The sequence below is a fragment of the Alligator sinensis genome, unplaced genomic scaffold (assembly GCF_000455745.1).
Source record: "Alligator sinensis unplaced genomic scaffold, ASM45574v1 scaffold1264_1, whole genome shotgun sequence".
Taxonomy (NCBI): Eukaryota; Metazoa; Chordata; order Crocodylia; family Alligatoridae; genus Alligator; species Alligator sinensis.
The window spans coordinates 7587-21785 of NW_005842770.1; the positions used below are offsets into that span (position 1 = coordinate 7587).

At 43.8% G+C, this 14199-nt stretch overlaps 1 protein-coding gene across 1 annotated transcript in view; it reads right to left on the bottom strand.

Moving 5' to 3' along the window:
• The window catches only part of LOC102379968 (vacuolar protein sorting-associated protein 8 homolog), a gene marked incomplete at its 3' end in the record, with an annotated part of 129230 nt that overhangs the window by 3708 nt on the left and 111323 nt on the right, over positions 1-14199 (bottom strand). The window contains exon 43 of the mRNA XM_025216841.1: positions 10747-10829. Coding sequence (XP_025072626.1) covers positions 10747-10829 — 83 coding nt within the window. The remainder of the gene's footprint in view (positions 1-10746; positions 10830-14199) is intronic.

Genomic DNA, 14199 nt, shown 5'->3' on the forward strand with positions numbered 1-14199 from the left:
CTAGCTCAGGATTGGGAAAGGAAGACTGCAGTCTGTCCTTTTGTTACATGGCAGTCTCTTTACCTGCATTAGAAATAACACTGATAGTTTAGAAGATCAGCTTCTAACAGGAGCTGGACAAATGTGATGGGGATCCCAAGTGGACTCAGAAGACTAGTGCTTTGCCGTAAAGAGGAGGGTAATCTGCTCTGGGACCAAGACCTTAGGCTTTTTGCTCAAGGTACTCAGCCATCTTAAGAATTCCAGGAACTACTATATAATGAAGGAAGCCAAGGGAGATTTACCCAAAGGTATTATCCAAGGAGTACACGGTTTCTAGCCATGGGAAGAGAAGTGGAGCAGGAGTGGGGATTTCTTGTGCACAGCAATGTCAGAGACTCATGCTCTGGAATGAGCTCCTACTTGCCTGGTCAGACTAGCTGCTCCTCAAGGATTATGCCTTAAAGGAACCTGCTGCCCCAGCTCTGTGACTCTCTCCCCCTCGCCCTGCAGAGGATCCTGGAGACAAGGGAAGGCAAGCAGCCAGTTTCATCTGGGTTCAAAAACTCTGCTAAGAGGCTCTCCTCTTTCTCTCCCAAGTACCGATTCAGAATCCAGAACACAGGGATGTCAAGAAGTTTATCCCCCAAAGCCAGTAAGGGGCTGGAAATATGGGGAGAGGAAAGCCAGGGCCCAAGCTCCAGTGACAAGTCCCTCCACTCCAAGAATTTAAGAAGCGTTCCCGTGTTACTGCTGAACTTTTCATGGAGGCCATGAATGCTGATTGATTCCCCCTGCCACACACTTGCACAAAGCCAGTTCCAGCTGGGCCCCAAAAGTGAAATCTAGGATCTCCTGCATACATGCTCTTGCCTGTATAAATTATCTCTCTTCTTCATGGTTTACCATGGCTTAGAAGTTGCTTCCTGACAGGGGTAGGCTAAAGAGATTTTCCTGCTAGAGTCCCTTGATATTGGCCGCTGGGGTTTCATAGCAGTCTTCTACTAGTAGGATCAGCTACCAAGCTTCCCAGAAATGCTCTATTCAGCTAGTACTTATTTTTCTCTAGGCCCAAATATGATCACTACATCAGACTATTAGATCTCCTACTGGGACAGCTTGGTTCGTGCCTCTGCTGCACTCTAGTGAACTTATTCTTTAGAATTTACCTTTCCCTGGGCTTGAGGCCCCAATCTGCCATCAGCTAATGCAGAATGAGGATAAACAGGCTCACTCATCTGTACAGCATTTAAACAGTGGGCCAGGTTCTTTCCTCTCAGCTGGCGATATATTCATCCACCTAAGCCTTCCCTTTTGTGATGGACTATAGAAAGAGATGCATTAGCTGGCAGCTGTGGAACACAGATGACACTTCCGACAGCAGCTTGGAACAGTAAGCACTTTTTCAAGGACTTACTGGACACACTGCTGAAGAGTAACATGAATCCAAGTGAAATGCCAGTCTCCTTGGGGACAGACTCTCAACAACTGGGGTAAGAAAATCTTTTTCTTCTTATCAGTTCAAGAAAGCCTCTTAGCAGGTGTCCCGAGGGCTAATGACAATCTCTCATAAGATACTTGCTTAAAACAAACAATGCAAGCCTTAAGAAACGAATGGAGTCATCCAAACTGGTGGAAAATGAAGGCTGCCTATCTGTCAGAATGCCATATTGTTTGGTCACTCAATGGTTATATTGGCATGGACAAAAAAAATATATCATTCAAGTGAAATCACTCTGCACTCCTGTTTACAGCACAAGGTTTTTGCATTGCCAGACTGCCTTTGTTGTCCGGTAGAGTGAAGTGTTTGGGCTGTGTACTACAAAAAGTGTCTCAAGATGTAGAAGAGGTGAGGAGTTGTCATCAAACTCTGCTTATTCAAGGTCAGCACATGTGGTGGCTAACACATGAACAGCTGCATATGATCAACACTTTAATCATCCGGAGTTACAAGAAGAAATGCATACTCCTCTTCTGGTAATGTACATGTCTTCCACATTAGTCTAGTCTTCCCTCCAGGTGATATGAGGTTCACTTATGACAGGAATATAAAATTATATAGTTAACACCTCAGATGCAGGGAGCACATGACATGAATGGTTATCTTCTAAAAAGAAAAACAGTTTTTTGTTCCAGTGAACAAAAAACTATCCAATAGCTCATAAGAAGGCAAGGCCTCTGAGGAGAAAATTCATAGCAGCGAGACTTGCATGCATAATGTAAAATGTGGTGATTTGGACTGCATGAACACAGCTTCCTACCTCCAAGAGTATTAAAACCAAAAGTGAACAATACGTGTTCTGTACTTTTGCAAGGTTCAATATCAGTTAGTGATATAAAAACCAAGGTCTCTGCCCTATGCTAACAGTCCAAGGTCCAAATTAAGCTCAGATGCACAATGAGTCAAAGTTACTAGATATGGAAGAGGTTAATTACTTTCCTAGCCAACCTCCTTGTCATCTCAAGTAGGAAGCTGGTTTTTACAGACTGTTGTGATAACTTAAGACCAGAAGTCCTTCGGGCATACATGCTGGACACAAGAATAACTGCAGAAAGTGCTGGCACTCCAAGCTATAACCAGCTTCAAAAATCAGCATTTTATAAGCTACTGTTTGTTATCTCTTGGGGTCCAGCAGTAAAAAAACATTTTAAAGATCAGAAACTCAAGCACTAATGGTTAATTTTTTAATATATATTTTAGAAGTCATAAATAATTTGTTGGGAAGGCTAACATATACATGAAATATATAAATAATTTCAGCTTACATGAACAAGCCTATGCGTAAAGCACACACAACTTCTACTGAATAATAATAATAAAAACCTCAGTTTATACATTTATAAACAAACTCCCTGACAATTCACCAAAACCAAAGGTGTCCCCTTTGCAACGTGCTACAAGAAATCTCAAAGTCTACCAGCCTTCCCCATCCAGGTGATGTGAGGCTGAAGGAACTGGGCTTATTTAGCCTGGAGAAGAGAAGATTGGCAGGGGATTTAATAGCAGCCTGCACCTACCTGAAAGGGGGGGGGAGAGGAGGAGTGGGGGTTCAAAAGGAGGACAGAGCTAGACTGTTTTCAGTGGTGGCAGATGACAATACAAGGAGCCATGGGCTTATGTTGAAGCAAGGGAAGTTTTAGGTCAGATATTAGGACAATCTCTGTCACCAGGAGAGTAAAGTATTGGAACAGGTTACCCAAAGAGGTTGTAGAAATTCCAACCTTGGAGGTTAAGACCCGCTGGGCAGACAAAGCCTTGGCTGGTATAATATAGCTGGGGATGGGCCTTCTTTGAGCAGAAGTGACCTCCTGAGGTCCCTTCCAACCCTCATTTTCTATGATCCTATGAATCTATGATCCATTACACAGCAATATCTTGTTAGTCACAAAGCTTTTGTTCCTATCAATCGCACTGAATTTATGAAATAAAGAATGAGTCTGAGCCTTTGACTGTTCTCAAAGTGGGGCTGTGGGAGAGTCTGGGTGACTTCGCTGCATTTTGCCTAATTCTGAATCCAGTAGCACTGTTCATTGTGAAGTGGCTCTTGAAGATTTTAAGCTGACATTTATACATGTGTGTTTTAGAACTAAAAGATTCTTGTCAGTGTGAACTTTGCACAGACCATAGCTCCATATTCTAGCTATTAATTATCTGGGTATTTTCTTAGGTTCCATAAAACATATTTATGAAGTATTGGCAGTGATGGGAATTCTTGTGAACTGAATAAGGGTTTCAACAGAAAACTAAACAGAAAAAGGCTCTATTATCTTCCCATAAACCTCCCTCAGCTAGTTTCTGCCCTTCCACTTTCTGTGTCAAACCTCTCATATATTCTCCCCCAGCTAGATTGATTTACACCTGACGCCATCTTGCCAGCCACTCCCCATCACAGCAATGTGTTTTGTCACGATGTTCTTCCATATGCTTCTCAAAACCCTCTAGTATATGCAAAATATACACGTATTTAAGTGTGCACCATATCTACACAGATACAAGATTCATGGTACAGGCAGAGACAGCAGTACGGCCTAGAATAAAGGTTTCAAAGCAGTTCTCATTCTAAGAACCTATTTATTGAAATTTGGCAGGGGAGGGGGGAGGGCATGCAGGAGAGGAAAGAAATTACAGCAGTCTAGGGCAGAGATCTGGCTTGGGGAATTTGATTTTGAACAATCACTTTGTCAACATTTGTTCGGCCACTTCAGAAGGAGAGAGAGAGGGAAAAAAAAGTTTTCCCCATTTGAAGAAATTTGCAGCCCTTCATCAAGAAACTCTAGCACCGCTATGCTCTGCAGCCAAAGTGAAATTTGGCAAAGGATCATTCTGACATCTAGAACAAAGACTTCACTGTGTCCATGCAGTTGCCATCCTAGTTTTAAGATATCAGGAAAAGGCCCCCAAAGTAAGTCATGAAGCCTCTCATATAATCACCCACATTTCTAGCTAGTTGGTCTTCTCAGGTCAGCTTTGAGTCTATAGAAGCCATCACTAGCAAACTACCATAAAATAATTGGGCTAATCCACCTCAGAGTGCATACTGGACAATGGTAGCTTTGTGACTGCACAATGAAGCACTTAGTATGAATGAGCAGGGGTTTGGGTTGTAGCCGTGTTGGTCTAAGGACATAGGCAGACAAGGTTAACACCCACAAATCGCACGCCGCTGGTTATGAGGTATCACCCATCCCTTGAACCTGTACGGAAAATCCTCAAAAAATTGCAACCCATATTAGAAAGAGACCCTATTCTTAAAAAGATCTTCCCAGAGCCACCCATCCTAGCCTTCAGACAAGCACAGAACCTCACCAACCTCATCACCAGAAGCAAACTTCCTCAAGCCCAGAATACACCAAAAGGATCCAGACCGTGCCAGGACAAGAAATGCAAAACCTGCCAACACATCTCCACCACCCCCACTATTACTACACCCCACAACAGAGCCATCAGCATCCCAGGATCTTACAGCTGCACCTCCAGAAATGTAGTATACCTCATCCAATGCACCAAATGCCCTGATGGAAGATATGTAGGAGAGACCAAACAACAACTGCGCACCAGAATGAACGCACATCGGAAATCTATCAAAGACAGAAATACCCAATTACTGGTGGGGGCACATTTCTCACAGGAGGGCCACTCTCTCTCCAATCTCTCAGTCCTGATCCTCAAGGGAAACCTACACAACACTTCCCAGAGACGAGCCTACGAGCTCCATTTCATCAAGGAAGAGCACACACCAACTGCTGACACTTCCTTAGCCTGACGAAGGGTTTTTGAACCCGAAAGCTTGCTTAATAACTATTCTCCAACCATTTGGGTTGGTCTAATAAAATATATCAAATTCACCCAAGGAACCTTGTCTGCCTTAGTATGAATGAAGCACTTAGTAGCCAGTAAAATCCATGGGTCATGTGGGCCACAGGGTCAAGATGATGCTATAGATTCCCAAGGCAAGGAAGGAAACCAAGCAGATGAAACCCCAAGCCTGTGAAATAGTACTGTCTCTTGTGCTGTTTGTAGTGGTCTGAGATGTTCAAGTTTTGACCATCCCTAGGGCCTGAATTCCAGCTTTGGATGCCTCCTTGACCGGAGATGTTGGATTCAAAGGAAGACCACATTTAAGGAACATCTAAGGAAAAATCTAAGGAGGAAAGGCTGTGGAGAGGGAGGTCATTATCACTGGGGGTAACTGTAGTGATGGGTACTAGACAAGGAGAAAGAAAAAGAAGCCAACCTTTTAGGGGGAAGTAGGAGTAAGATGTAGGCACCCAGAAGTCAGGGGAGGTATGAGGTACAAGCTGCACTGCAAGTTGCCTAGAGATGTCTCCCTAATGGCAAAAATGACCCTGATGACTTGAAGAAGCAGCCTTCACATGGAGTCTGAGACATACAAATGCTAGCAAGATGCCAATATTCACATCTGCATAAAAAGGGATTTGGGAATTCATCAGTCCTCAGTCAAGAGCTGACTGCATCCTGGGACTATGCTCAAGTGACAGATGCCTTCCAAAGGTTACGTTTGTGTAAAAATGAAAAGTGTACTTTTAGGTCATGCTGTATTTTATAAATACATTTTACTTCAATATGCATAATTTAAAAGCAACAGCATGGAAAGTACATCATACTGAGACATCATATAAATTATAGAGAGCAATGGGGAACTCTGGACTTTAGCACAGCATGTACGTGATCCATGACACATAAGCAAGTTATTTTTATATCTGTCAGAAAACCACTCACTCTTTTCTAAAGCAAGCCCTTAAATGTATGGCTGACGAAAACTTATCAACAGTTAAGTGGTAAATGAAGAGATAGCAATTTTATGTACAGTAAGTCAGTCTGACAAAGTGATAGGGAAGACATCTCTGATGCAAATCATTTCTCTTAATAATGGGGGCCGGGGGCGTCACTTCTTGCTGTGTTATTAAGTAGGCTCTAGAGAGCAGTCAATGCCATCAGAAAAAGCAGGTGCCACCCAGAGCTCCCTCCAGTTTGGAGCCAGAAGTTTACAATGGTCCTAAAAAATCCCTTTAGTTGATCCCTCTATTGGTCAGGTTTGCCTCTTTCAATGGCTTCCATCCTAACCTGCAATAAGCCCTAGTGCTTCCACTTTGCATTTCTTTTGGCTAAATCCATTACAAAAATCAAAAGGAAAAACATTATTGTTGACAGGTGTAAAATGCAGATAAACAGCCTGCGATACATAAATGCTGAGCTTGCAGTTTATTGCTTTTATAGACTTACGATGCCCCTTTGAAATACTGTTCCTGGGGAAAAATATGCTTTTAAACCTACAGCAGCTAATATACAAACACACTAGACATTTAGGCAGCAGCTCTCTTACCATGTAAATGGAGAAAACTGTTGGGTAAGTGACCGTTTCTTCTCCTGTGCCTAAGGAGAAGAAACAGTCTTCTTGTCCCATTGGGGGACAATATGCTCGTGCACTGATCTAGAGACCTAGGAACAGTCTCCTCCTGCCCCTTTTAAGAACAAATGCTGACCTGCTGCCATGTCTTTTACGAATTTACATGATAAATATGCTTATTAACATCACTTAATAGGAAATCTGGACATTTTTGCTTTTTACTTAAATATGCCAAAACCAACAGCAACTGCTTTTGCACACGGCTCTGGCAAGATGGCTCCATGCCACAGGGCAGCTCCTGGAATTGTGGAAGGAGGCTATACTTGGGAGGAGGGTTTCTTGTGAGTTATTAAAACTTGTGAATTTCCTGGTCTTGAAAATTGGGTGTGAGAGGGCTAGTTATAAGGTTCCTGTAGGAGTTTTTAACCTGATGGAGGGGTATTCTCCATCTTCACTTCACTTTAATGAAGACCTAGACAAAAACCATTCATGAACACCAGCATGCAAAATCAAGACAGGCAATGGCTACCATTTTCAAGCCTGAGACTTGTGTGGGCATTTGGGATGCTCAGCACTGGATACCAGGACATAACTCCATTGCAGCCACAAACAAGTAGAGCAAAGGCATATCCTGCCTGGGAGAAATAAGAAAATAAACCAAGCATCTGAGACACTGGGTAAAAATCTGTTTGTATGTTTGCATCTAAAACCTCACTCCCATTTTCTTCCCAAGTACAGCAAGCAAAACCTCCTCTGCTATGGCCTTCAGATGAGGACGTTCTTGCAACTTGCTGATGAAGCCGAGTATGCCAATGCAGTACTTGGGTACCAAGCTAATGAATACAGCATAGCCCAAAAAACCAGAATTGCTTGTGATCATAAGCGTACACAATTTTCCAGGGAGATGATTGCCTATAAGAGGCAAGCACCAGGGCCGGCCTTAGGGAAAATGGTTCCCTGGGCGAACTTGTATTTTGGTGCCTTTGCTTTAAGCTTAAGTATGGAATAGTATTAATGAAAATTTCAGAATAAAGCCCCACAGGGAGCTGCTGGGCTGGATCGAGCGACTTGCACCCCGCAGGCAGGTACCGCTGCTGCTGTATAGGAATGAGGCGGGAAGACTGGACAAGGACATTGCCCACCTGTAAAGTCTGCCCTGATAGGCCCAACTCTCTTGTCGTGGGAGGCACTGGCCAAATCCCTCCCATGGAACAGGGAATATTCAAGTACATGCTGCAGGGACCTGTTTTCTTCCAACTCAGCCCCACCCCACATGGTACAAATGCATCAGGCTCAGAGCCACACAGCTGCAAACACCAAAGCACCCTGATGTTCTTTTCTCCCTATTTCGAAAAGCTTTTTAAAAAAAGTCAATAGAATTTAAGTTTCTGGCATCTCCGATTTCCTACACTGCAAGGGGAATTAGGCTGTATCTGCTTGCAGAATGTTAATGGAGGATTATGGCTTTGTAAAAGAATTAATGCTCAACCTTTCATCTCTCTTCAGACAGCATTCACCCACTTAATAAGATGAAACTTCTCTTAATGCCCCTGGGGATTCCTCTAGGATCTCTCCTAATACTTTTCTGCTCGGCTTCCTGTTTAATAAATAAAATTTTACAAAATCCTGTGTTAGGGACAGATAAAAAAAAAATCTAAATCTAATGTTAATCATAATTTTATAAAGCGCCTCAATTACGCAAGGTTTAGTCAATACAAAGTAAAAACCAGATCACAGGACCCAAGCGCTTGCAGTATGAGCAATGGAATCTGTCTCTGGCATCCTTTAAGACAGCACCTATATATCAACATACAGAAATTAGCATCTCCATAAAGCCAAATCTCTAAATCGACACTGGTCTTCTCTTTTTAGATTCAACTACTTAAACACGCAATATTGTAGCCCTTTCCCCTCTCAATAGAAAGGTCAAGTTCTAGCTCAGTTTATTAGATGATATGGTTATTGTCATCTAGCTTATAGAAAATGATTAATTCCCCTGCAGCTGTATCATCTCCCAATCCACAGCTCTAAACCCAAAGCATGTATGTGCCCTGTGGAGCAGATGTGAGCTCTGCTGAAATGGTGCATTTGAATGCATTTCCTACAAGTCTCTAATGTCATTGTATATTTTACATGTTTCCGACGCCACAGGTGATAGAAGGGAGTGCCTGCAGCCTTCAGCTTCAACTAAAACAGATTAAGGGAGAGTTTTGGGACCTTACAACCAAAGTAACAAGACAGAAAGGATGGGAGGAAGCCCCATTTTCTAGACAGGCAAAATGAATTAGGTCTCCCAAAGTCCAACAGGGCTTTATGGCCAAGCCAGGGACTGTGTGCCTGGTCCCAGTCCATTTTCTCAGGTCCCCAGGCTACATTTCTCCAGCAGCCTTCAAAACTACCATATGATCTGGGAAATCTTATTAAATCAAAAAAGGATCTTCCATCCCATTAACGAGCATTGCTTCAGGAAAGCCACGTCACCCACCTTTCCATCTACCAACCCAGTGACAGCAGGGCCGACTAGTAAGGGGTGCAGAATCTCTTCTGGAACCAGAGACACTAACTGAAGTTGCTGAAGAGCCTGCCCTGGGAGACCCACTTTCCACCTCAAGAGATGCACTCAAGTGCACGGAGAGGCAGCGTTGCATCTCTGGGGGAAGATTTGTCCTTCCTTGTCTATGCAGTTGCTTCAGCAAATTCCCATTGCGGGGGGTTATCACGTAGCTGCATTCCTTCAGAGCAGTGTTGCATAACCTATGGCTGGATCTGTTGAAGTGAGCAGATCCAACCTGCAGCACAGGAGATCAGCAGCTAGCAGCTTGGCCTGACATCTGCTTCACTGATACCTCCAGGTTGCAGGCAACGACCTCCACCCCCATCTCTCCACCAGAATGGTGGCCAATAGTGTAGCCAGGTTTCAAGTACCCAGTCCACCCCCACTACACACACACTTTAAAAATGTTGATCTCTACTGCTTTAGAGGGTATTGAGAAATACATGGAGATAAATTAAAGCTTGAGTCTCCCATAAACATCCAATCAGACCACAACATACAGGGATTAAACACCCCCGTAGAGGCTGCCAGCTTCCCAGAGGCTTAGTACTGCAAGCCCAACTGGGCCAGAAGAAACCTCCCAATAGCCCATCTGAACCCACTTCAGTAGTCTCTGAATCAAAATGACCCAGCCTGATCCTCTCTCCCTAAACTATATAAATCATCTTGATTTAGCTTCTCTCCAAGGGAATGCCCATGTCACAGCCTAAACTGTTCACCCTCCTCTCGAAGGTCAATAGGAGGCTGCCCAGGGGCTGCCAGGTGCTCAGCACTTCTGACAGCCCGGTCTTTTACTGAGGCATGTAAGTCAGAACATACGAGGCAGCGATCATTCAGACCCCGGTCTTAAGCATTTGGTTTCAAATATTTAGCTTTTGGCTTGAATAATGAAGAGGTTACAAATAAATAATTCTGTTTGATTTCCAAGGCAGGTGGATGTGAGGCTAGCTACATCTCTGTGCTGCTGCCTACAGAAACTAGCACACCTTTAACCAGGCTAACTCAATGAAGCACACAGGCTCAGCCTGACCTTTAACCTTTGGGTTAGAAAATTACTTCCAACTGCATTCTCTCAAACTTAAAACTTGCCTGTTCCAGTTTGTTCCCTGAGGCTGAGACTGCCTACACATTTTATTGCCTTCATACCTACCTACATTTTAAATAAATATCACAAAAGGATATAAAGTTAGCCAAGTTCACTCTTGCAACTGTTGCTACAGGGTTATACCAGGAACGTGTTTTTCTCTATATGCTGCATATGCTGTGGCCAAGGCTTTATACGAGAAAGATTTAGGAAAGGTCTGGGGGCTCCCTGAGGTTTTTCCCTCCTCCCCTGCTGCTCACCTGTAGAATTCTCTGCAGGATTGATGGAAGGGCAATAAAAGCAGCCATGTTGTTGAGCACCTGCATGGTCAAATTCTTCAGATCTGCAAGATCAAAACGCGGAAGTCATATACAACCAGTCAGAACTGGAAGGTTAGGAAAAGCCGTCACTGTAAAAGTTTACAAGGCCTTTTTTTTCCTGCTTTCAAAAAACATTACAAGTAAATATTTTAGATAACCAGCAAATTATGCAGTAAGTGCACAGTTCTTTCTATTTGAAAGTAAATGCAGTGTTCAGGTAAGCTTTCAAGCTTATGATTTCCACTCTCCACCCCGTTATTAAGCGGCCAGATGTTCTACAGCCTTCTTAGAAATCTTACTTGGTGATGCATTGCTATTCAGTTTCCTCTCTGCCTGCAAACTTTGGTCACATAAACAGCCCCCACAATGACTTTGAAACATCATGTTTCCACCGGGATAATATCATGTATTGCTTATTTTGGGGTGCCCAAACCTAAACAAAGCCTGTTTTTTAATAAGTGAAGGACCCCTGAAAAAGCCTGCCATCTCTGGAGGGACAAAGGGAGAGGAAAAATGCAAGGAAACAGCCTGCAGGGCATATGATAGTAACTGTCGCCTCTTTTCAACAATTCTGAGATGCTTGGTTTTCCCTTTCCACCATTAAAGGCCTTGACCTGAGATAAGGAAACTCTGGAGGTAGCAAAACAAGACAAGGATTCACTTCAATCAGCAGACACGTCATGGCCAAACTCTTCAATGGGTGGGTCAAACATACAGAAAAAGCTCAAGAGGCCAACTGGCATTTCAGGCATGGCCCTCTTTGCACCTGAAATGTGCTGCAGCTTGTAGCTCTCCTTCCTAGGATGATGCAAGGAACTGGATAGAAACAGTCGCTCTCTGCTCTCTTACTATCCCCAACCATAATATTTCATGGTCCTTAAGACATATTGCCAGCAGAATGACTGTTTTCTTCTTAGCAGGCATCAGTAAATCAAAAAAACACAAACAGTCTTAGGAGACTGTGAATTGGGAGGACAATATCCACTGCATAATTTTGCTCAAGAGAAATGGTGTTTCTTATTTTTCTAGCGTATCAACCTTGTGGTAACCATCTTCCATTTTCAAAACATCATTAATTTTAATATTGAGCTTGTTTAAATATTAAAATGATCAGACTCAATAGCTTCCCTTTGGCTAAAACCTGACTGCAATGTCTGTCTCTTACTGTGGCTCTGACAACTAGCTGATCCCTGGAGGAGTATTGTGAGTTTGTTAACGCACTGTCAGCCTACGCAGATGATCTGGCAAAAGCCCATCCACTCGCTGCATGACAAAAGGTAGAATTAGGGACCTGCTATTGGAGGAAATGGTCACTGGACTGTATTGGAACTGGAGCAGTCAGCGTTTCAAGAGGCTGTAGAGACTGACAGGAGAGGGAGAAGGATGAAAGAGCTGAAAGGCAAGGAAGAACAAAGGGATTTTCCTAAAGGTCCATGACCTTTCCAAAAGCTTCAGAGCAGAGTTAGGAAGAGGCAGGAGACTGGAGCTGTGAAATAGTTGCCAAATCTGTTCAGGCATTAAGAGAAGTGACCAATAAGCTTCCTTGCTTCTGCGATCCTATGGACTGGGCCTCCGAGGGGGCTGCACAAGGTCTCTGCAAGTTTTAAAGGGCACTTTCCTCCAAGCCATTCATCAGTCTCCTTCCATTCATGGCAACTGAGCATGGTTTTGCGCATCCCAGGCTGATGATGCTCTAAAGGCCTTGGGTAGCACCTCACTCACCATGCAGGGGTGGGAGGGAGTTGGGGGAGCAGTATGGGATGCCTGGAGGACTGACCAGATACTAATCAGAAAAAAAGTTTGGTGTCTGCATGTAACACTGGACTGGTTCATAGAGGACCAGTTCAAAACAATACCTGATTATCCAGTTATACTTTTAAAACATTCCAGGAGATTTAAACTGTTCTAAACTGACTTGCACATCTGTCCACTTCCATTTTAAACCGATCTAAGTGTTGCGCATGCCCATGTCCTCACTTCCCTTCTCTGTGGCCCTGTCCCTGCTCCTTTGGTCCATTTCCCTTATTTAAAATACAAACTCTTACAAGCAAGGACTGTCTCCTGTTGCATAGATGTTACAGTGCCCAGAAAAATGTGGCCATGCTCTTCACTGGGGTGTCTAGGGGCTACAATACCATACCAGCCCAAGAAGGCTCTCACATGTGAGAAGGTGACAGTGGTTTACCTATCTGGCAAAAAGGGACAAGAGGCAAACAGGTTGGGTTTACATTTAAAAAAAAAAAAAAAAGGATAGATAAAATCTTTTTATTTGAGTTTTTGTTCTCTCTCCTCCCCAGTGCCAGAATAATATATTTAGCATGTTTTATTTTGGTGCGTTTACCCGTGATATCACAACAATCATACAAACACCTCCTCACTCATATATGTGTGTCAGACACCTAGCTGCAATCCTATCCCACCCTGCTCAAGTCCCTGAAAAACTGTTAATGGGTCAATGTTGGTAACATGTCTTCATCCTAGCTTTAAGACTACGCAACAGCAACAAAAAATGGTAAGAAGGAGAATGACCCACAGAGATTCTGCATTAGACCAAGGAAACATGTTCTAATCCCTCAATCAAAGGGTTTTTAAATTTAAATTGTTTCAGGTAATTGCAACTGCCAGTGAGTTACATGAGGAGAGACGTGGGTCTCTATGCAGGACCAAGAGGATTTAAGACTGTAAAGAGAAAATGGATTGATATTTTTAAGTAGAAATCCTGCACACTACATATATTACAGTCTAGGAAGGTTCTAATATGCCCCTACTAAAAGTGGCCCTTCATAGCCAGGAGAGCAGGGTAACAGCACTTTACATCAAGGAAGGAGCCCCCCAGGGGACACTTGCCTGCCTGTACACAAATGCCAGGAGCTTGGGGAATAAGCAGGAGGAGCTCATCCTCCTGCTCAGTGCAAACAATTACAACGTCATAGGGATAACGGAGACCTGGTGGGACTCCACCCATGACTGGACCATGGGTATAGATGGCTATACCCTGTACAAGAGGGATCGTGTAGATAAAAGGGGCGGGGGTGTAGCTCTCTCTGTTAAGGAAAGCTACACGTCCCTGCAAGCTGATATTGGCGACCAGGGTGGACGACTGGAGACGCTCTGGGTTAAAATCCGTGGGGAACACGGCACAGGGGACACAATGGTGGGAGTCTACTACAGACCTCCCACCCAAAGTCCTGAGCTTGACCAGGAGTTTGCCCGGGAACTGGCTGAGGCCGCATGCTCCAGGACCGTGGTTGTCATGGGTGACTTCAATTACCCGGACATCTCGTGGGAGGATCGCTCAGCAAAATCTGAGCGGTCGCAGAGCTTCCTCTCATGCGTGGATGACCTCTACCTGACTCAAGAAGTCTATGGGCCAACGAGAGGCAAAGCGCTGCT